Source organism: Carcharhinus amblyrhynchos, chromosome 8 (assembly GCF_965287045.1).
Source record: "Carcharhinus amblyrhynchos chromosome 8, sCarAmb.v2.hapA, whole genome shotgun sequence".
Lineage (NCBI taxonomy): Eukaryota > Metazoa > Chordata > Chondrichthyes > Carcharhiniformes > Carcharhinidae > Carcharhinus > Carcharhinus amblyrhynchos.
In genome coordinates, this window is record NC_137331.1 from 59,209,432 (window position 1) to 59,233,879 (window position 24,448).

At 41.2% G+C, this 24,448-nt stretch overlaps 1 protein-coding gene across 5 annotated transcripts in view; it reads right to left on the reverse strand.

The window, feature by feature from the left end:
* The window catches only part of sgk3 (serum/glucocorticoid regulated kinase family member 3), a 101,107-nt gene that overhangs the window by 14,084 nt on the left and 62,575 nt on the right, over positions 1-24,448 (reverse strand). For all 5 annotated transcript variants that reach the window (XM_080194136.1, XM_080194134.1, XM_080194135.1 and 2 more), the window contains exons 4-12: positions 22,793-22,865; positions 14,860-14,935; positions 13,006-13,093; positions 12,846-12,895; positions 12,586-12,643; positions 10,387-10,470; positions 10,162-10,293; positions 6,373-6,485; positions 2,545-2,581 (exon numbers count right to left, since the gene is read on the reverse strand). In XM_080194136.1, coding sequence (XP_080050262.1) covers positions 2,545-2,581; positions 6,373-6,485; positions 10,162-10,293; positions 10,387-10,470; positions 12,586-12,643; positions 12,846-12,895; positions 13,006-13,093; positions 14,860-14,935; positions 22,793-22,865 — 711 coding nt within the window. The remainder of the gene's footprint in view (positions 1-2,544; positions 2,582-6,372; positions 6,486-10,161; positions 10,294-10,386; positions 10,471-12,585; positions 12,644-12,845; positions 12,896-13,005; positions 13,094-14,859; positions 14,936-22,792; positions 22,866-24,448) is intronic.

Consider the following 24,448-nt stretch of genomic DNA (forward strand, 5'->3'; position numbering starts at 1 on the left):
GAGCTAGTAGTATTTGGAAGTTTGCCGAGTCCCTTACAGGAGGTGAAGATAACAGGGAGAGGTGTTGTATATGGCTAAAGATATTGTTTTTTTTTACTGGAAGAGTTTTGCACAGATCACTTGCTCTCAAACCATGGGTTCTGTAGTGTATTACCCTTGGTTTGTCACATGACAAGACAAACATCAGTGTCACAGAGAAGGACTAGCTGCTCAGAGGGAGGAGAAAGAGGAGGGGAAGAAGCATTCCCAGCAGGAGGTGTCATCCAACCAGAGTTGCAGGCAAATTCTTTGATCCTTGCTGTGGCAGAATGAAATGAATGTGATATCTGTTTCATTAAAGAAGTACTTACTGAAATCTGCCACCTCTTGCAAGCAGTACTCAAGCCTCAGAGCAGACTGAGGGTGTGTCAGGCTCCTATCAAACTGGATTAGTGACATTTGCAACATCTTGTAGTTGTCTGACCACAGTTGCATCAGGGAGGTCACTGATGCTGCATATGTGAAGAGAAGGGAGAACACTGCATTTGTTTTTTTAACAAAGGGAAGCAGGTGGAATGACTGTTCGACTTTCACCATGATAAAAGGCTTCCTCATGGTTTAAGGTGCATTGATGTGGATATGCCGGCGTTGGACTGGGGTAAACACAGTAAAAAGTCTGACAACACCAGGTTTAAGTCCAACCGATTTATTTGATAGTAAATTCACTAGCTTTCGAGGTTACCCGCTTCGTCAGGTGAATGGAGAGTTCGATCAGGCATACATGCAGAGCCTGTAGAGTGATGTCAATTCTGAGATATACTGCAACTGCGAAGGGCTAAACTTCCTCAATGTCCAGATGGTGTGTAACCCACATTCAGCACATCAGGCAGGTCAACGCCCAGCATTTTGACAACATTCATCATGCCTTCATTCTTTGCATCTTCTGTATCTTCAGGACTTGACCCCCAAGAAACCACAGAATGGTACTGGCACCGGCACCAAGGGCTAAATGCTTCCCACATAGGGCATAACTCTGTGGGAACCCATGCATGTGAGTTGCATGCATACAAGACCTGGGGCAAGGAACTAGGGACGGAGCGAGGGGACTGATGATATCAGGTTAGAGCATGGGGTGGAGGATAGGCACAGCGAGAAGGATGCAATCAACATACTGGGCCATCAATGATCAAGTCATCTGACTCTAGTGCCAGTGAATTCAACTTCAATTTCCCATTCACCAATCCTACCACTTACTTTCCCCCATTATTGATCACCGGAGTGTCTACTTGTTTGCAACGCTGAAATAAATTCCACCACAACATTCCAAATAAACCTTATCAAACAATCCAATATTCCAGACAAAAGTCAACTAATCACTCTGGAGCATTCCCTTAGTGCCCTCTTTGGTGTATCTTTGCCTGTCCTAGTCATCCTATGCAATGCTGCTCCAGTGGCTGCAGCATGGTCAGTGGAAGACTGCTGACTTTGATACAGATGGCCTTGCTCAACTCTGGCCTAGAAGTTCCAGCTGCATTTTGCACCATCTCACTACAGACAATAACAGTATTGGTTAGCTAGCTGATAGGCAAAGATGCCTGGCAGTATGGAAAAATGAATTCTGCCATCTTCAGAGAGGACTCAAAATGAGGCTTATGCACCTCAGGGTACTGCCATTCTTCCACTGCAATACTTCAGCCATCATAACAATCTGTTGAACAGCTAATATTACTGTTAAACACTGGTATGCACAGCGATGATGTGTCACAGTGCCTTGTGGACTACTTATGTAGTGCAATTTCACATCCAAAATATGCATGGACTTTTCTGAAGTTATTATTGCAAGAGTTCAGTCTTCGCATTTAATGAAGAACAGAGAAGTTGGGTAGCATATTCTTTAAGGAAGTTGGCACATCACCATCAAATGCTGCACCATGACTGGGCCTACAAATGTAGTAATGGACTTGGAGCTGGAAAGGATGCGCTTTAAGTTATGTACAATTTTATGCACAAGGTTGATGATGTATACCTCGATGTTCCTTGATGTTAACACCAGACTTTCTGGCAAGCCTGCCAATGCACTAAGCATCACCAGCCTTTTTCAGTACACTGCACCATTGAAGTTTGAGTGCTGCCTGAAATAGCAGCTGTTGGCAATTTGTGTAGCATAATCCCCAGGTCTATTTTCAAGCCTCACTGAATTTTATGGCGGCCATTGCCTTCAGTTATACCACCACCGTCAATGCCATTGCATCATCTGCACCAAAAACCACCATGGGATTTAATGTTTACCATCACTAAGTAATCTGTAATTTTTGTTGAGAAACATTTAAATTCGCATTAAAACTGATCAAAATACTGCATCTAACACTATAGCTCTACTCCTTAATTTCTGTTTCCACATTACAGACTAATATTGAGAAATGGAGCTTAATAGTGGCCCCTATTTCAGTTTTCTTAAGGAATCAAACTGAAGTTATTATTGCAAGAGTTCAGTCTGAGCATTTAAAGAAGAACAGAGAAGTTGGGTGGCATATTGGTTTACTAATAGGAAATTCATGTGCATACCTGAGAGTCTAAAAGGATATTTTCCGGTTTCAAATCCCTATTATAAAAGGGAAATAAATTAATATCAAGTCAAACAGCATGTAATTTAATACTGCAGTAAGAAGTGAGAAAATTGAAGAGAGAACATTTGGGAAAAATCATTGATTAATCAAATTTAAAATGTAAAAAACTTACTCAGTTTGCTTCTGGTACAAACAAATCAGATCAATAAATATATACATGCAGCCACTGCAACACCACCATCAACAGCGCTGCCAAAAATATCAGACAATATCAAATATCAAACTGAATTAGTGACATTTCCAACATCTTGTAGTGGTCTGACCACAGTTGTTCAGAAATTGGGCCATAACTTCTGAGCTCCAGGGTGTAGTATTTCAAGCATACCCCAAAGGTGCAGGTGCACTAAGGAACCCATATAGGCCCCCGAATAATGATCTGGAGGTGGGGCGGGCTGTTAACGCGCAAATAAGTGCGGCGTGCAGGAATGGGACGGCCGTAATTATGGGGGATTTCAATCTGCATATTGATTGGTTGACCCATGTTGGACGCGGTGGGCTCGAGGAGGAGTTCTTGGAATGCTGCCGGGATAGTTTCCTTGAACAGTGTGTGTTGGAGCCGACGAGGGAGCGAGCTGTCTTGGACCTGGTGTTATGTAATGAGGCGGGTAGAATCAGGGACCTTGCAGTGAAGGATCCTCTTGGGGAGAGTGATCATTGTATGGTGGAGTTTCTGGTGCAGATGGAGGAGGAGAAAGTGGGTTCCTGGACACGCGTCCTTTGTTTGAACAGAGGGGGGTACGGTAGGATGAGAGAGGAATTGGCGAATGTGGACTGGGGGAGCGCGTTGGAAGGTAGGTCTGCTGAGGAGCAGTGGAGGATTTTTAAGGAGATCTTTCTTGGTGCTCAGCAGAAATTTATTCCGATGGTCAAAAAGGACCGTAGGAGGAGAGGTAATCAGCCGTGGATAACGAAGGAGGTGAAGGAAAGTGTTAAATTAAAAGTGGAGGCGTTTAGAGTAGCTAAGAGTAGTGGGCGAGAAGAGGATTGGGAGAGGTTTAAATGTCAACAAAGATTGACAAAGAAGTTGATAAAGAAGGGTAGGAGAAACTATGAAGCTGGGCTAGCGCTTAATATAAAAAAGGATAGCAAGAGTTTTTATAAGTATATAAAAAGGAAGAGGCTGGCTAGGGTGAACATTGGACCCTTAGAGGATGAGAAGGGGGACTTAGTGGTAGGGGATGAGGAAATGGCTGAGGTCTTGAATAACTTTTTTGTTTCGGTCTTCACGGAGGAGGACGTGAATAATTTGCCGGGTGTTAGAGATGGAAAGGTGGTCGGACTGGAGGGTCTCGATGACATTACTGTTACTAGAGAGGTGGTGCTCGACAGACTGGAGGGGCTGATTGTGGACAAGTCCCCAGGACCGAATGGAATGCATCCGAGGGTTCTGAAAGAAATGGCGGAGGTGATAGTGGATGCCTTGGTGGTTATTTTCCAGACGTCGCTGGATTCCGGGGAAGTGCCGGAAGATTGGAAAGCGGCTAATGTTACGCCGTTGTTTAAGAAGGGTGCCAGGCAAAAGGCAGGGAATTATAGGCCGGTTAGTTTAACGTCTGTTGTAGGTAAAATGTTAGAATCCGTCATCAAGGAGGAAATAGCGAGGCATCTTGAGGGAAATTGCTTGATAGAGCAGACGCAGCACGGTTTCGTTAAGGGGAAGTTGTGTCTGACAAATTTACTTGAGTTCTATGAGGATGTGTCTAGGGCGGTGGATAGAGGAGAGCCGGTGGATGTGGTCTTTCTTGATTTTCAGAAGGCGTTTGACAAGGTACCTCACAAGAGGTTACTGCAGAAGGTCAGGGGACATGGAGTTGGGGGTAGGGTGTTAGCGTGGATAGAGGACTGGTTGTCAAATAGGAGGCAGAGAGTGGGGGTCAATGGATGCTATTCAGATTGGCGGTTGGTGACTAGTGGAGTGCCTCAGGGGTCGGTGCTGGGGCCTCAGCTATTTACCATTTATATAGATGATCTGGAGGAGGGAACCGAGTGTAGGGTGTCGAAATTTGCTGATGACACCAAGATTGGTGGAAAGGTAAATTGTGCGGAGGGTGTGGAGAGTCTGCAGAAGGATCTAGATAGGCTGGGCGAATGGGCCAGGAACTGGCAAATGGAATTTAATGTTGGCAAGTGCGAGGTGGTACACTTTGGTAGGAATAATAGTAGGAAGGATTATTACTTATGTGGAGAAAAACTGCAGCAGGCGACGGTGCAGAGGGACCTCGGGGTCCTTGTGCATGAGTCGCAAAAACCCAGCTTGCAGGTGCAGCAGGTGGTCAGGAAGGCGAATGGGATGTTGGCCTTCATAGCGAGGGGGATTGAATATAAAAGTAGGGAGGTCTTGCTGCGGCTGTATAGGGCATTGGTGAGGCCGCAGCTGGAGTACTGTGTGCAGTTTTGGGCGCCGTACTTATGCAAGGATATTTTGGCCTTGGAGGGAGTGCAGAGGAGGTTTACTAGGCTGATACCAGAGTTGAGGGGGTTGAGCTATGAGGAGAGGCTGAATAAACTAGGCTTGTACTCGTTAGAGTTTAGAAGAATGAGGGGAGATCTCATTGAGACGTATAAGATGATGAATGGGATGGATAGGATAGAGGTGGAGAGACTCTTCCCGCTCAGAAAGGACAGTAGGACTAGGGGGCACAGCCTCAAGATAAAGGGGGGGCAGTTTAGAACGGAGTTGAGGAAGAACTTCTTCACTCAAAGGGTGGTGAATCTCTGGAATTCTCTGCCCGTTGAAGTGGTGGAGGCTACGTCGCTAAATATTTTTAAGAAGCGGGTTGATGGGTTTTTGATAAGAGAGGGGGTTAAGGGTTATGGGGAGAGGGCGGGAATGTGGAACTGAGCCACGACAGATCAGCCATGATCTTATTGAATGGCGGGGCAGGCTCGAAGGGCCAGATGGCCTACTCCTGCTCCTATTTCTTATGTTCTTATACCAGTTCTCCCTGAAGGTTCATAGGTAAAGTTGGCACAGAGCAAACTTTCCATGGATTATTGTCCTGCACTGGGAGCCATCCAAAAATGTGATTTCAATCTCAAAACATCAGATGTTTCCTGATTACATCAATGGTTATGTAGAAACAATGAAAATAATTAAAACCAATTCTAGCTTCTGGATAACTATTTACAGACCCGACCCAGGGCATTTCCCTACCATCTAGACACCCCATGTGGCTCCCCATCACCCCCCACTACCTACTCACCCGACAAGGGATCACGACCCCGAATGTGAATTTCCCAGCAAACAGAATTCCCCACCCCCATGGGAGATCTTTCTCCTCTCCCATCCTCACTAATGCCTGACCCAACCCCTCCCAGGTTTGACTCCAACCCATCATCCCTTCTCCAAGGCCCGACCTGGCCCAGCCCTGCCCTGCCCCTGCCCCTCCCCGCCCTCCCCCAACACCAAGACCAAGACCCAAGCCCCAAGCCCAACCTGACACACTTCCTCCTGTTCCCCCCACAAGAAAGTCCTACCCCTTATCTTTTATACCTCTCCCTGCCGTGTCAAGGAATTTTAAACTTACCGGGTTTACATTTACATACCCAAGACTCTACAGCCCTTAATACTAGGCCCCAGAGACAGTGTCCAGATCACACTCGGCTTGAGTTGGAAGATCAAGCGATCACTTGATAGTATTGTGCATTGATATATATATTATATTGTACAATATAATTTTAATTTTACAATGAAAAGCTTGTACTGATAATGCATTATTTATAGCGGACTGTAATGATTTACATTAAGTTTAGAAAAATAGGATACCTGTAAACAATGTTGAGTGAATGCAAATATCCCAGTGCACTGGCCATTTCTGCAGCATAAAATCTGGCTCTGTCTTCTGGGAAGCATCGCTCCCTTTGTAGATGGAAGAACAACTGAAAATAATTCAGGGTAAGTACATTAACTCATGATGCTTAAATACAGCACAAACTTTCCAGGAACTAAGAAGAAACATTTTTGTTTTAAATTCGTTAGTACATGTGCTGCCACTTTTTAAACAGACAAATTAATCATGGCTTATACACAGAGAGGGAAGGTTTCACGTGTACAGTACTTAGTGACATTGTATCATCTTGCATTATTATGCCTTTAATGTAGTAGAACAGCCTATGATGTGTTGCACGTGAGGTTTTAAGATAATTATGTTTAATTACTATACCTTTGATTTGGTGATGGACAACCTTGGCTAGCAAGTGGGCCGCATGAGTGGCCCTCTTCATCTCAGCAGGCCGCGAGATTAAAATGGGCATATTCACTAACTATGACCCTCGAATAAGATTGAATACATTTGATAGTGAATATTTCTTAAGTGATAGAAAATGCTTAATCATTCATATTAATGGAACTATCAATTTCAAGTGTTAAAAATTAAATATTTACGTTTGATTGGACGCAGGGGGATCATATGGCTGATTGTTGTGTGCAATCATCACCACTTCACATGCTCTTGCTATACGTGCATATAATTTCAGTCTTACCAGTAGGAAAAATGCTATGCAGATGGAAAACAGCAGAATGTGGCAATTCTGCATGTGGGCAACAGTCAAGAATGTCTCATGGTCTTGCTGCAGCTGTATAGGGCATTGGTGAGGCCGCAGCTGGAGTACTGTGTGCAGTTTTGGGCGCCGCACCTGCGCAAGGATATTTTGGCCCTGGAGGGAGTGCAGAGGAGGTTTACTAGGCTGATACCGGAGTTGAGGGGATTGAGCTATGAGGAGAGGCTGAATAAACTAGGCTTGTACTCGTTAGAGTTTAGAAGAATGAGGGGAGATCTCATTGAGACGTATAAGATGATGAATGGGATGGATAGGATAGAGGTGGAGAGACTCTTCCCGCTCAAAAAAGACAGTAGGACTAGGGGGCACAGCCTCAAGATAAAGGGGAGGCAGTTTAGAACGGAGTTGAGGAGGAACTTCTTCACTCAAAGGGTGGTGAATCTCTGGAATTCTCTGCCCGTTGAAGTGGTGGAGGCTGCCTCGCTAAATATTTTTAAGAAGCGGGTTGATGGGTTCTTGATAAGAGAGGGGATTAAGGGTTATGGGGAGAGGGCGGGAAAGTGGAACTGAGCCACAACAGATCAGCCATGATCTTATTGAATGGCAGGGCAGGCTCGAAGGGCTAGATGGCCTACTCCTGCTCCTATTTCTTATGTTCTTATGTTCTTATGTCTCACTTTGAACCTTGATGGGTTGCGTGTGACCCCTGGACTGTTTTGCTGCTTTAATTCAGGATAAAGTGGAGGGTGGCACAATGGTTAGCACTGCTGCCTCACAGCGCCAGGGACCTGGTTTCAATTCCAGCCTTGGTGACTGTCTGTGGAGTTTGCATGTTCTCCGTGTCTGGGTGGGTTTCCTCTGGTTGCTCTGCCTTCCTGCCACAGTCCAAAGATGTACAGGTTAGGTGGATTGGCCATGATCAATGTGTGGGGTGGATTACAGGATTAAGGTGGGGTCAGGTGCATTTTCAAAGAGTTGGTGCAAACTCGATGGGTCAAATGGCCTCTTCCACACTGTAGGGATTCAATGAACGGAGGGTCATGTAATCAGTTATAAGTTCTGCCTGACAAGAAGTCAGGTGGCTTGGTTATCATCTTGCTTGGTCCCCCAATCACCATGTAAAATGTTCACACCTACAACAAAGGTAAAAACAGCTGTGGCACACTTTATTGCTGAAATTTCAGACAGAAAGAGATACAGAGAGGGGAGTTCTCACAGAGAGGTGTAGCTGGTATAATCAGTACAACAGAGTATGTCTTTTCTGTAGACAAGGCAAGATACGAGAGGAAAGATGGTTTCTGTTGAAGAGATGCATCCCTTGGCGATCTAAGCAATCTGAAAGATTTGTCCTAGCGTGGCCAAGAATTGGCAGAGCAAGTCTAACTACCGGCAGTTGGTTTGGAACTTCTTTGGAAATTGAGAGAAAGGCATTTCGACAATCACTCAACATTGTGGACAGACGGACAGGCGGGATTCCTCCACCCCCAGCCCCGGTGTTTTCTGGCAGTAGAGTCATTGGCAGCAGTGGGATGTTTCTGTCCTGCCAAAGTTTGCCTGCCCTGCTGCAGAGGCTTGCCTTCAGCGGTACTGCAAGATCCCTCTGGTGGGAAAAGCTGGAAAATCTTTTGAGACTCGATGAAACAATGAGAAGCAAACCTATTGGAAGCTGGGAGTAACTGTTTCCCATAAAGACTGTAAACTCAGCGGACAGTGGGCAATAAATTTTATCTATGGCATGGGTTTTTTAGTCATTAAGAAATGGGGGGACATCTTTGCTGTAGTTTAGAGTATTGTTGCCCTTAAATGGCGTTTAGTTGATGTTGCTTTAGTACAGTAAACAGTAAAAGTCTTCAAATTTGAATCTTAACATATGACCCTTTCAGTCATTTGGGAAATAAAATCTCTTGTTTAAAGTTATCGGTCTTTTCCGGGATCATAACAAGTGCTTCAAAAGAGTATTATCTTACAAAAATTGACAGAGCCCAAACAGAAAATATGATTCTAGATGATTAAAAGCTGGGTCAAAGGAGTAAATAGCAAACAGCACTTTTTAAGCCGATGAATGAGATAGAGAGGTGCAAGGTTGCAGAACATTCCATAAGTTAGGAGTTGGAAAGCTGAAGGCAGAGTTACAAATGGTGTGGTGAAGAAAGTGATGCATGTGCTAGTAGCAAAAGTTGGACAAAAAAATAGTTGTGCTGAGATTTGTAGCAGACTACAGAAATAGGCAAGACTATAAAGCTCAAAACTCAAGGGTGGAAGAACACAAAACATAATTTTTTTTGATTGCATTGAATTAGATATATATAAAAGTCCAATTCTAAGTCTCAGCAAGTGAGACATTCCAGATCCAAGCTGACAAGAGAGGCTCACCACTTCCTGTCTTGGGCCTAATCTATATAATCCAAGCTGATTGGAGGAAGCATTGCACCTTCTCCAAGGCTCAATCTCATTTGCATCTAAGCCAAAAGGCTTAGATGCTGCTTTAAAAATTGCTTCAAATGAAGCCTCAGAGTAACCCCATGACTTCAACCAAGTGCAGGATGCCAAAACTACATTTGATCTTAGCCGAAAGGCCGAGAAGGAATGCATAACGTTTTGACTACTGGAATTAACTTTTCATTTCGGGGTGAAAGGAGTTTCAAATCAAAAATGCCGGTAGGGAAATGGAAAAGATATTAAACTGAGGCCAGCTGCTTCCTCACACGCAAGTGGCTGCATTGTAATACATGAGTGGCCTTATAATAAGGAATTGCATTTTTTTTTGCATACTTAACGTAACACCAGTGCAGAACTTGGAACAAATTAGCTACACTAATGCTACATATGACAAAGGGAAAAGAAAACAAAATCAAAATAAACAGGAAGTAGTTATCATATGCAATTACCCACAAGTAGCTTTCAGTAGTCTGTTTTTGTCTTTTCATTTTAACATTAGTATCAATTTTCTAAAGTGTTAAAACATACTGAAATCTGTTTCTTTTGGTGTCAAAGCAGATCACAATTCAGCGTTACCTGTTTGTAGTAGTCAACTGCTTCAAATAGAAATACTAACCTCTCCACCATTAACGAAATCCAGAACAAAGTAGAGCTTGTCTGTGGTTTGGAATGAATAATGAAGCCCAACCAGGAAGGGATGTTTCGCATTTTTCAACAACACATTTCTCTCAGCCATAATGTGCCTTTGCTGCATTAAAAAATATTTTAACATCTGAAATGCACACACAAATCAAAAAACTACCAAAACAAATCTGGTAATAAATTAAATGTTTAATGTCACCTCTTTCTTCTTTAGGATTACTTTCTTATGCAAGACCTTAATTGCATAAAATTTCCCATCGATTTTATGTTTCGCAAGTAGAACCTAACAATATAATTTTAGTCATTGTTAGATCAATAAGACACAAAATCAAGGCTATATATATCAAACTTTAATGGATTTTGCTCTTTTTAAATTGACTTTCTGATTACCCAGAAGGAGGCTGCACAGGGATTGGCCCTTTTGTTCTGGAAACTACTAACAACAGTTACAGGAACAAAATAATGCCTCTCTCACACCTCATTACACAAACTCCTTGTAACCACAGAATGACTTGCAGGTTGAATATCATGCCTGCAGGGCTATTAACAGACTCATCCCATACCTGAGACCATCCAGATTCCTTTCATAAGAACATAAGAAATAGGAGCAGGAGTAGGCCATCTAGCCCTTCCAGCCTGCCCCGCCATTCAATAAGATCATGGCTGATCTGTCGTGGCTCAGTTCCACATTCCCGCCCTCTCCCCATAACCCTTAATCCCCTCTCTTATCAAAAACCCATCAACCCGTGTCTTAAAAATATTTAGCGAGGTAGCCTCCACCACTTCAACGGGCAGAGAATTCCAGAGATTCACCACCCCTTGAGTGAAGAAGTTCCTCCTCAACTCTGTTCTAAACTGCCCCCCCTTTATCTTGAGGCTGTGCCCCCTAGTCCTACTATCCTTTCTGAGCAGGAAGAGTCTCTCCACCTCTATCCTATCCATCCCATTCATCATCTTATACGTCTCAATGAGATCTCCCCTCATTCTTCTAAACTCTAACGAGTACAAGCCTAGTTTATTCAGCCTCTCCTCATAGCTCAACCCCCTCAACTCCAGCATCAGCCTAGTAAACCTCCTCTGCACTCCCTCCAAGGCCAAAATATCTTTGCGTAAGTACGGCGCTGACATCACTTGTATCTCGATAAGCTGACCCCTTTAGCAGAGATGTAGAAATGCAAGCGTTGGACTGGGAAAACACAGTAAGATGCCTCACAACACCAGGTTAAAGTCCAACAGGTTTATTTGCTGGCCAAATAAACCTGTTGGACTTTAACCTGGTGTTGTGAGACTTCTTACCGCCCTTTAGCAGAGTCAGCGGGTCAGCCTAGATAATGGCTTCTTGTAACAAGAACCTCAAACTAATGGCTAGGACATTGATTCAGGACTGAATCAAAGGCAGTTCCAAATACCAGATAAACATCCTTTTTGAAATCATCAGGGAGAAAAGTCACATGACTTGAGTGATCATTTTGAAATTTCCATATTCTTTTCAGAATTAAGAAATCCTCAGGCTGTTGTTTTAACACCAACTTGAAAGGACTATAGCAGCCTGTCTCAGCAAGCACCAATTACTGTCTCTCAACTTCCCGAAGCCTGCTTGATTTTAGGAGTTTCTAATCAATGCCTGCCAAGTAGTCTAAGCACAGAAAGCCCAGCATGCAGCAGTGCCATTCATTTCAAGAATTTTTATATTGTTGTTGCCAATCGAAACTAATCAGGACTGAACTCCACTATGAAGGAGCAACCCTCTGAAATTTGACTTCTTGGACTTTGGAAATCATGTGAACTAATATTCAATTCTGTGATTCTTGTGCTGCTACTATCCACTGTCGTAAACCTCTTTTTTTTCTTCACACCCCCTTCACACACACACCACCCTTATTGTATGTATAGTGGAATGCAACTTGCAAACATTCCTCGTCCAAGTTTTGACTGTGAAATAAATTAGCCTCCTTTGTTAACCATGACATGAGTTTAAGGCAAGTTACTAGAAAATTAGTAACCAAGGGTTTGGGAAAACACAGTAAGAAGTCTCACAGCACCAGGTTAAAGTACGGGTTAAAGACGCCAGCTCCAAGTGGAGAGGATCTCCCAGAACAGCATGCATATTGACATAGACTTTAACCTGCTGTTGTGACACTTCTTACTGTGCTTACCCCAATCCAACACCGGTCTCTCCACATCTTGGGAAAACACACCAAAGCATTCTTTAAAAAATAATTCAAAGTAGCTTTTGCTTATGGACTTTTGGTGTGAGGAAAGAAGTACAGTTTGCCCATCTGCCTGTTCACAAGAGCCATCAGTTAATGGATAAAAATTGTAGCACATTGAACCTGCGAAATGTTGCAGCTAATGCATTACAGTAAGCAAGAAAAAAATGGAATATTCAAAATCTTACCTTGCCAAAGCTTCCTTTGCCAATTAGCTTCAGGAAAGCAAAGTCTGTTGGCTGAGCCCTGAAATAAAATACCAATCCCATAAAAGTCAAAAAGTGAAGTAGTGTGGGTTAAAATATGCAAAACATGAAATTGCAATTTTGTGTAACATAAAATTGGACAACATAACAATATGACACAGTTATTTTTAAAGGGCAAAGTGATTGAAGTTTTTATTACAATCAAATACCAAAATAAATGACCAGAACTATAAAATACTCACTGGGGATTTCCTGACACACCAAGATAAATGCTTTCAGAGGTAGAATGTTGCTGTGGAAATAAAAATGATCTTAGATTTCTGTGGCATGAGCATGATAAAAGATGCCCAGTTTGAGGCAGTAAGTGCATTTTAAAACTAAAGAATTTATCTGTGATACTACCATATGACCAAGCTTTTCATCCTCATCTTCTGATGGATCTGACTGATTCTTTGGGTTGTCCATTTGAAGGAATGCGCGAACCTCAAGGCTAAAGAAAAACAAATCACATTTTTAATGGCAACGTGCTTTGATATTCTAAAGGAAGGAGTAAAATAAAAAAATTGTAAATACAAAAATGCTCATAAAATATCAAAAGCCATGCTGACACGCTACTAGAAGTTTTAAAAGGGAGCTGCTGCAGCAGCTCATACTCCTCAATATACATAAGCTAAATTATTCCACTCCCTGAACGTCAAGGTAGAATGTGACCAAAGGCAGAATGCCATGCAGATCAATGTCCAGTATCCTGACAATTGTCGTGATAATGCCTACATTCTGTGGCATTCATATTTGAGCTTTGATGACAAACATGGGGTTAAGAGGACAGGATCTGAGTAGGATTGGCACAGACTCAATGGGCTGAATGGTCTCTTTGTGCACTGTAAGGATTCTATAATTCTATAAAAGCAAAGGCTGAAGGGTGATTTGACAGAGGTCTTTAAAATTGAGTAAAGGCAGACATCGACAAGATATTTCCATTTGTGGGAGAGGCCAGAACTTGAGGTCACAAATACAGGGTAGTCACTAATAAAATTAATAAAGAATCCTTCACTCAGAGTGAGAACATGGAACTCATTATAATGTGAAGTGGTTGAGGATAGGTAAATTTAGGGAAAGCTAGATAAACAAATAAAAGAGGAAGGACTAGAAGTATATGCTGATAAGGAGAGATGAAGCAATGGTGGAGGCAGCTCACGTGGAGCATAAACACCAACATGGAACAGCCTGGCAGAATGAACTGTTGCTGTGCTATAAATTCGATATGAATGATTACAGGACATCTCTCCTTGTTTGCAACTTGGTCTTCAAGGCTTCCAGAGCAGTGTCTGAAAATCTTGAAGCCTGTTATCTCCCATGTTATTTAAAAAAATACTCTGGAGATCAGATAAACTTCTTTCATGGCTGCAGCATCTGCTCCAGTCAACATGATAGCAGTGAAGGTTAACGTTAACTTTAGTGATAGTGACCTCTTGCTGTCTTGTCCAGCCAATTAACAACATAATTGACACAGGTTGTATGCTTAGATCAGTTAAATCAGTGGGAAACAGGAAGTTGAATATGACTGCTTTGCAATAAACAGAGATGGGTCAACCTTGTATCACAATCTATGCAACCAATCTTCAACTTCAATCTGATTCAATAAGTTGCAATTCCAATATGTTGCAAAATCATATTTTTTTTCACAACAGCTATCCTACAACTTTATAAAGTAGAATTACAGAAATAGCATTTATAAGAAACAGGGGTGGTAGTGTAGTGGTTATGTTACCACACTCATAATCCAAAATCCTGTACTAATACTATGGAGACAAGTTCAAATTCCATCAGGGCCACTGAAGGATTTGGTTAATTATTAAATCTGGAATTTGAAAAACTACACTTGTTAATATCATGAAACTGCGGATTGTTATAAAAGCTCATTCAGCACTCAATATTCATTTGATTTACTTCTGACTCAGACCCACAACAACAACATGATTGATTTTTTAACTGCCTCTAAAATGGTCTAGCAATTTACTGATTTGTAGGTGGCTCACCCCACCTGCTCCCGGGCAATAAATTGGAGCCTTGCCAACAATGCCCACATGTCAAGAATGAACTTGAAAAAACTAATATTAAAAAAAAGGTTATTCAGCTGCATTTTATTCAGAAAGCTGCTTTAACTGCTAACAAAAATTCCCATATTTAATACGTAATGCATCGATTAAAATGAAGATGGTTAGCATTTTATGGAAGAAATGACATGAAACTTACTGTTGACTTAATGTTGGATGTGATACTAGTTTCTGAATGAATTCATTCAATCCTGCTCTTCTTTGCTTAATAAATGCTGTTAAGAAAAGAACACAAGAAGTCTTATTCTTCCACTCCTGATCAATACGGATAAACACTATACAACTCTTGTGCTATTAATTCAAAACCTACAAAGCATTTTCCAAGTAATATCTATTTGAGGCTCGCTCAATTACAATAAGCCCACAGGAACGCACAAAATATGAAACCGAACTTGAGGAGCACACATGGTTTCAGTAATTTATAAAATGTTTGAGATGCAAATTAATCATTCTATTCCTACATACAGAAATGCTGCATGTGACTGATGTAGAACTTCAAATAATGAAGAACGTTCTACTGCAGACACTCCCTCATTCATTTAGTTTCCATACACAGGGGCTTTGCATGTGGAGGCTGGAGTGCAAAAAATAAACTCACACCAAAATTACGCAAACTTAAGGCACTGATGCTGAGGCAGCTGTGCTCAAGTAGAGAAACAGAGTTCTCTCTTTCCACTTTCACTAATTCCATTTGGGGCAGCTGAAGATGCAATAGGAAGAAGCCATACAATTTCTACACTCAATGGTGGCTTTTGAACCCCAAGAAAAGTTGGATCCTAGACATGGTCAGACACAAAGATTCCTTCCTTAATATTACAAAACACAAAATTTGCATTGATGTACAATGGAAGCTATAAATTACAGAGAAGTGAAGGACTGGCAGCAGCTGTCTTTATTTTGCAGGTGTCTTCATATTTAAAATGCTCATTATATATCCTGACAGTTGCTACAATGAGTCATTGCATCCTGCTGCTGGAAGGGGTGGTTCAAGAGTAGATATTGTCAAAGACCAGGGTTCAAATACAAAGAGGCAGCAGGTAAATTTGCCTTCATAATGCCCCAAAAGACCCTTATAAAATTAATGATGGGAGTGATAAATGAGAGAAAAGTACATGGGAGAGACAAAGTCCACAAGGAACTGCCCCAAACAGATTCTGCCACTCCAACGCTTATTGCTCCACTTCCTCCAACCACAGGCTCCGTCTCTCCTGCTCTTACTCCTCCAAGAGATAGGATCTATGATTGGAGAATCAGCAAGGGTGAGAGAGCAAGGTCTTGTGACTGGGGGAACTGGAGCAGTTATTCCAGCTGCTCCTGCTTCTGCCATCACACTGAGCACAACCTGGATGAAAGAGGGTAAGATAGCAACAAGTAGCAGGAAGCTGCACCCAGCAATGTTCATCCAAAGTCAGGGTCTACAATGCCCAAGTTGGGCTGGGATCTGGCTCAGGTTCAACAGATGCCAGTGGTGGAACAGAAGTAACTGCAGCAGTAGGAATAGATATAGGATAAAGAGGTGGAGAAATGGCAGGGTTTCCGCCTGGATGAATTCTATTCCCTAACTCTCAAAATTCTTTACAGACACAGACGCTGTCAAGACGACTACTGATTTTGACTCTGTGCAACTTGGAGCACGCATATAGCCGCAGAAGTGATTCCTTTTAGAAACTAAACAACAGGTAATTCAAGAATAAAATCTGGTTATTCAGGTATATACCCAGTATTTCGATATACTCTATGGCTGCAATCGAGTGTATTTAATTAATAAGGTTGTCTCATCTCCCTTTTCATCGACTTGACTTTCCTCAAGAATTGAAAAAAAACTGGGATATTAAGTTGATGAAACCAAGATTCTATAAGAGAATCATCAACATGCCCATCCATTCTAAGTAATACTTCCAATTTCCTGATTTAGTTTCTAATGGTTATACAGTCACTTGCAAATACTGCAATCTTGACACATTTGTCTTAGAACATAGAACAGTACAACACAGGAACAGGCCCTTTGATCTGCCTGCCTTTGGTCCATTTCCCTCTTTCTTGCATATTCACACGTTCATCTAAAAACCCCTTTCGTACTTGCCTGCACCACTACCCCTGGCAGTGTACTCCAGAGGCCTACTACTCTGTTGTGTAAAAGACTTGCCCCGACATCTTTTTTGAATTTTCCCCCCTCACCTCAAGTGCATGCCCCCTAATATTAGACATTTCAACTCTGAGATAAAGATCCTGACTGTCAACCCTATCTATGCCACTCATAATTTTATAGACTTCTATCAGGTCTCCCCTCAGTCTCCACCGCTCCAGAGAAAACAACCCTGGTTTATCCAAACCTCTCCTTATAGCTTATACCCTCTAATCCAGTCAGCATCCTAGTAAATCTCTTCTGCACCCTCTCCAAAGCTTCCACGTCGTTCCTATAATATGTTGACCAGAATTGAACGCAGTACTCTAAGTGCAGCCTAACCAAAGTTTTGTAAAGTTGCAACATGCCATTCTGACTCTTGTACTCAATGCACCAACAAATAAAGGCAAGTATGTCATATGTCTTCTTTACCACCTTATGTATTTATGTGGCCACTTTCAGGGAGCTATGGACTTGAACTCCAAGATCCCTCTGTACATCAGTACTGTTCAAGATTCAGCTATTAACTGTACACTTACCCTTAACATATGATCTCCCGAAGTGCAGCACCTCACACTTGCCCAGATTAAATTACATCTGCCATTTTCACCACCCATATATGTATCTATATATATATAAAACACTATTTCCTATGGAAACCTTCTACACTAGCCAAAACTCCACCCATCTTTGTGTCATCTGTAAACTTACTGACACACCCATTTATATTTTCAACATATATAATATATACACACACACATATCAAACAGCGGAGGTCCCAGTACGGATCCCATCATAGACCTCCAACCAGAAAAACACCCTTCCGCCACAAGTGTCTGACTTCTATTGGCAAGCCATTTCTGAATTCAAGTGGCCAAGTCACCATGGATCCCAGGCATCTTAATTTTCAGGATGAGCCTACCATGAGGCCTTATCAAAAACCTTATTAAAATCCATGTAGGCAACATCCACTGTTCTACCCTCATTAATCACCTTTGTCGCCTCTTCAAAAATCAAGACAGACATGAACTGCCCTGCACAGAGCCCATGCTGAACTTGCCTAATTAGGTAATGTTTTTCCAAATGTGCGTAAAACCTATCCTTAAGAATCCTCTCCAATAGCTTCATATCTCTTCTTACTCAGCAATTTGGTAATCAGGTTCCATCTCCTGCATAGTGCTGTGTTGAATAATGCAGTGTTGTTGCTCAGACTTATTACTCAAGCTCAGCAAATTTGAGCCCACACGATTACATTTCTTACATCAATTGTCTTTGACAGGGATTTAAATAACTGCATTATGTAAATTCAATCGACTTGCTATAATGAACCGCTATAAACAATGAAACTGAAAGTGTTGAAAATTCAAATAACTGTAGATATTTTCAAGACGGCTACATTTTAAATGTCAAACTCAAGTTCAGCCAAATTCTCTGGCCCGTGGGGAGTTTAAAGCTAGACGACATAGGTTTAAGGTGAGAGGGGAGAGATACAAAAAAGTGTCCAAAGGGGCAATTTTTTCACAGAGGGTGGTGAATGTCTGGAACAAGCTGCCAGAGGTAGCAGAAGAGGCAGGTACAGTTTTGTCTTTTAAAAGCATTTAGATAGTTACATGGGTATAGAGGGATATGGGCCAAATGCAGGCAATTGGGATTAGCTTAGGGGTTTAAAAAAAAGGGCGCATGGACAAGTTGGGCCAGAGGGTCTGTTTCCATGCTGTAAACCTCTATGACTCTATTCCAAGAACTGAACTAGCTGGATAATGCCCTGTTCTTTCAATCTCTTTAATACAGTATCTGTTTTCTCTTATAAAGCGTATGGTACTAATCTCGCTCTAAAGAACCAGAGGGGTTACCACAAAAAGCATGGGATCTAGAATTGAGCCCTGTGGAACCCTGCTAGAAACAGCCATTCCAGTCATTAAAAAAAAGTTGACCACTATATTTTGCTTTCTGCCCTGAGCCAATTTTGATTCCAATTTACCAGTTTCCCTTGGATCCCATATGCCTTTACATTTCTGTCTGCCATGTAAGGACCTTGTCAAAAGTTGCAATATCCACAAAGACAAATGTACAATTGCCTTCTACCCTACTCATTACCTCCTTTAAACATTCATTCAAATTAATCTGCAAAACTTTCCCATAACTAATCCATCCTGACTGTTCTTGATTAACATACAATAGCTGATTTTTATTACTCACTAGAATAACAATGGTTCTGCATGCAAATTGCTGTGCTCCAAAACACTGCATTGTCATGACTGAATTAGAGATATGATACCATTCTAATCACAGGAGGCTGAGCAGTTAGAATTGTTTTTAAGTGGTGCTGTGGGATGCAAAGTCCTTACTATTAAGTCAAAATACATAGTCATTGAAAAATAAAGCTATTGGTTAATGAATTGTAATCATCATCTTAGATAGCATTACATAATTAGAATAGGTAAGAGTTAAAAGCTAACACTAATACTATCTTTATCTTGGGAGTTAACTGTCCTCTGCTACATTGTTCATGGCAATCCCTTGACCGAGAGTCTACTTGCCAACCAATCAGCACTCTTTCCTCAAACAGTATAAATTGCTCCCTTTGAAATTTGTTATTCTTGCCTGTATCCTGCATCTTGAATGCAAGGTAAAAAGCTTCGACAATACGTCTTCATTTCCACAATATTATCTTTAAAAATAACAAATTATACAGACACAGTCAACTTGTATATCAAAATGTTCTATCCACGAATGAAAATTGATTTTACTATTAAACTTTGCTGAAAAGTGAAAAAAGGAACTATCCATTAGTTTCAGAAGAATTTAAACACCTTTCTGATTAAAATCAAAAGGAGAAACCTTCACTTTCCAATCTTAAGGTCCCACTCTATGCTGCATTCCCACGAAGGGAGTCATAAACTTCTGGAGACTACATTTTCATTGACTTCTTGTACTTCAATATTTTTGTCTCAGGTTTTTATTTCTTTCCAGTTACGAAGAAGCTTGCTGAAACATAGGCTGGGAATTTTCTTGGAGCAGCTACTGTTATTTTTCAGCAAGTATGATGAAATTCTGTCTTGCTGCACTCTCAACAAAGTTATGGTGAGGAAGCAGGAGCAGCTTCAAGCTTTCAAGCTAGTATTACATTAACATGGTCCACTATTTAGGTCAATTAGACATGGGCAATAAATGCTGGTCTAGCCAGCAATGCCTGTATCCTGAGGACAAAGGAAAAATATACAAAAAGGAGAGTAGCTAAAGTAAACATTTGGGGGGAAACTATCACAGGAAATGAGGAAATGTCAGAGACACTGAACAAATATCTTGTGCCTGTTTTCACAACAGAAGACACAAATCACACACTAGAAAAAAGGGTAAAAAAGAGGCTAATAATAGTGAGGAACTTTAGTTAATTATCCCAGAAATGATACTGAATGAATATTATCAATGGAGAAATGACATTCAAGGAACATAAAGCACTAAAAGTCAACAAATCCTTAGGACTTGATGGCTGACATTCTAGCATTCTAATTGAGGTGGCTGCAGAGATAATGGACGTGAATTTCCAAAATTCTCTAAATATTAGAACACTCCCAGCTATCCATAAAGCAGAACCATGTCCAAATTTTAAAAGATCTGTTCAATATCCAGGCCTGGGCTGACAGGTGACATGTGTGCCTCACAACTGCCAGAATGACAATCTCCAACAAGAGAGGATCTAACCATTGTCTCTTAACATTCAATGGCATTACCATCGCTGAATCCCCTGCCATAAACACCCTGAGAGTTACTTACCATTGATCAGAAACTGAACTAACTAGCCATATAAATAGTATGCCTACCAGAGAAGTCAAAAGCTAGGAATCCCGTGTGAGTAACTCACCACCTGACTCCCCAAAGCCTGTCCACTATCTACAAGCACAAATCAGGAATATAATAGATATTTTCCATTTGTCTGGATGAGTGCAGCTCTAACAATCAATAAGCTGGACAGCATCCAAGTCAATGCAGCTGGCTTGATTGCTACTTCTTCCACAAACTTTCAATCCCCTCCACCACCAGCAATCAATGGCAGCTGTATGTGCTATTTACACGATGGACTGCAAGAATTCACCAAGGTTCTTTCGGCAGCAGTTTCCAAACCTACAATCACTACAATCTAGAAGGACAAGAGTAGCAAATATCTGGGAACAGCACCACCTAAAAGTTCCACTCCAAGTTGCTCACCGTCCTAACTTGGGAATATATCATTGTTCCATCACTGCCATTAGGTCAAAATCCTGGAACTCCCTCCCTATTCCTTGGGGCCTGCAACGGTTCAAGAAGGCAGCTCATCACCCCCTTCTGAAGGCAATTAAGGATGGGCAATAAATGCTGGTTTTGCCAGTAACACCCACATACCATAAATGAATATAAAAGATTGAAGTTAGCAAATGTAACACCACTATTCAAGACAGGAGAGAGAGAAAATGGGAAATTAGAGGCCAGTCATCATTGTCGGGAAAATGCTGGAATCAATTATTAAAGAAGCCTCAATAATATACTTTGAAAATCAAACTATGAGCAAACATGGTTTCATAAAAGGGGAAGTCCTGTTTAACAAGCCTTTCAGAATTTTTTGAGGATGTAACTAGTAGGATCAGAGAGTTCCAGTCAATGCAGAATATTTGGATTTCGAAAAGACACTCAAAATGGTGCCATACAAAAGGTTAATGTGCAAGGCCTCATGGAGGTAGGGGTAAAACATGAGCAAAATGGAGGATTGGTTAATGGACAGAAAGCAGGGAGGAGAGATGAACAGGGCATTTTCAAGTTGGCAGGCTATAATTAGTGAAGTGCAGCAAGATTCAGTGCTGGGCCTCAGTTATTTCCAACGTATATTCATGAGTCAGTCCAAGGGAATGAGAGTGATGTATCCAGGTTTGATATTAGGTTCCCCTAGGTAGGAACATAAGATGTCTGGATGGAGGGCACAAATAAGCTACAAAGAGAAACAGACATTTTAAGTGTGTGGGCAAAGTGGATTATAATGTGGGGAAGTGAGAGGTTATTCACTTTGGTAGTAAGAACTGAAATACCTTTTAAAATACATGGATCTGCTAAAATTTAACAGCACTAAGTTAGCATGCAGGAACAGAAAGCAACAAGAATTCTCATGTACACTGGCCTTTATTGAAATGAGATTAAGGAAGTTTTTCTACAATCGTATTGGGCTTTGCAGAGATCATGTGTATTGTGCAGTTTTGGTCTCCATATCTACGGAAAGCTATAGTTGCTAGTTGCTCTTGAAGTGGTGCAGTGAAGATTCAACAGGTTGGTTCCTAGGTTGAGAGGCTTGCCCTATAATGAGAAGCCGAGTAAATTGTGTCTGCACTCTCTGGAGTCTAGAAGAACAAGGGGTGATCTAATTGAAACATAAATAATTCTGTATGAGCTTGACAAAGTAGACACAGAGGACTGTTTCCATTGGCTGGGGACCCAAGAACATAGGGACACAGTCTCAGGATAAGGGGTTATCAATTAGGACCAAGATGAGGAGAAATTTCTTAACTCAAAGTGTAGTGAATCTTTGGAAATCTCTATCTCAAAGTTATGGGTGCTCCGTTGTTCAATGTATTTAACGTCAAGATATACAGATTTTTTTTGCCTCAGGGAATCTGGGGAAATGGGGTGTAGGCAGGAAAGTGGATTTGAAGCTAAAGTGCAGCCATGATGGTATTCAATGGTGGAGCAGATGAAGGGCATATACAGTCAATACAGGTTCCTATTTCACTTCTAAAAGTTAAGAAAGGGTTCAAGAAATTCTGTTGTGAATCTCTTTTACAAGTCATGTTTATTACTCAATATGACACATTTAGATTTCCTTTACATCAGTAGCATTGCTGGAAGAGAAAAAGAAAAAAAAATTCAAAGTGTAGCCTAATTTCAACAATATTGCTTTTTAAAAATCTATAGTAGAGATTACCTGGATCAAAATTGTCGCCAAATATCCTTTTAGCAGGAAGCTTCAGGGGAAATTGAGGGTACTGCTTCTTTAACTAATACAGACAGGAAAGGAAGACATATCAGTATTTGTTTTACAAAAACATTTTTACTGAATAGATTTCTGCTGCAGAGAATATATTGAATCATGGAAGGGTGTTTCTGGACCACAAAAAAAGTGGATCTCATGAGCTTTTTCATGGGTGGTCTGTGGTTTGACACATGGTTATGATGTTTAGTGGCTTGCTCAAACAGTTTCTTTGATGCCATGGTTACAAGCTATGTCCCATGAAAAAGTTACCAGATCACATAACTCTCAAGATCAGCAGACAATGGTTTTGAAATTCCTGGCCACAGTTCAAAACAAACATGGAGATGATTGCCTTTCTTTTGCTTTCTATATTATATCTGTATACATTGTGAAATATAAGTGTGACTGTTGGAATACATACCAATTTAGATCTTACTGTTCCTACCTCTAGACTCCAATGCATCTTCCCCCAGCATTCAGTTGACAGCTTTTAGTGGCATTGATCCCACTCTCAAGGACTCTCACCCAAAATCCCTACATTTTATAATTTCCTGGCTACTGTTAAAAAGCTTATTCAGAACCTTCCCGTGACATGGCTTTTCACCAACTTTCTAGAGTCCTCAAATACTCAGTCCATATTTTATCATTTGAAGCATGAAATGTCTAAAAAGGACTTCAGATCAATGTTTAACTGTTCTTTTATAAAGCAAGTTTGCAGATTGAAGTTTACTTAAAAAAACATCTTTTAAAAGTTATTTTATACCTCTGACACTATTGTGTCACATCTTGAATGTGATACTTTTGATTCTATCCAAGATACCCCTGTGTAGCCCACTCCCTGCATAGGAGCTCCTCACTACCTGGCCATCCATTGCTTTGCTCCTCTAAATCCTCACTTCTACTGATTAGGTTCCCCTAATACTAACAACACGTCTAACAACATAGGTATGAAAATGCATGGCATTAGCTTCCCCTAATTCTAATAACGTGACGGTAAATGGTGATGATAAAGGCTGAGAAAGATGCTAACGGCATCCGTTGAGTAATTGGAATGTGTGAATGGCCGAACAAAAGCACAGATTGTTAGGGGATGAACTAAGAAATGTGGCAGTTGGCCCTAGGATAGTCCTCAGTTAGTCTTCTAACAATCTGTACCTTTGTTCTGCGATTCACACGTTCTGATCACTTAAAGGATGCTTTTAGCATCCCTCATCCTTTCTCATCACCATTTACATTCCCTTTGTCCAATTACAGCAAACCTCCCCCTACTTCCCCTCCCCCAACCTCAGAGTATAAATCTGGTCTAATTTTCTTTGCCTTCAGCTTTGATGAAGGATTATCCCAACTCGAAACATTGGCTTTATTCTCTCTCCACGGATGCTTTCAGGCCTGTTGAGTTTCTCCAGCATTTTCTGTTTTTGTTTCAGATTCCAGCATTCGCAGTAGTTTGCCTTAACCCCTGGTTCTAACTATGGGTGCATTTTAACTTAAATTTCCAGTTAATTGTTAGAATAGTCTCTGTCTGATCAAAGTCCATTCCCCAATGTACTGTATGAAACAAGCTGGGTCCAGATTTTTTCCCCAAATCTGGCTTCATATTGCTGGATT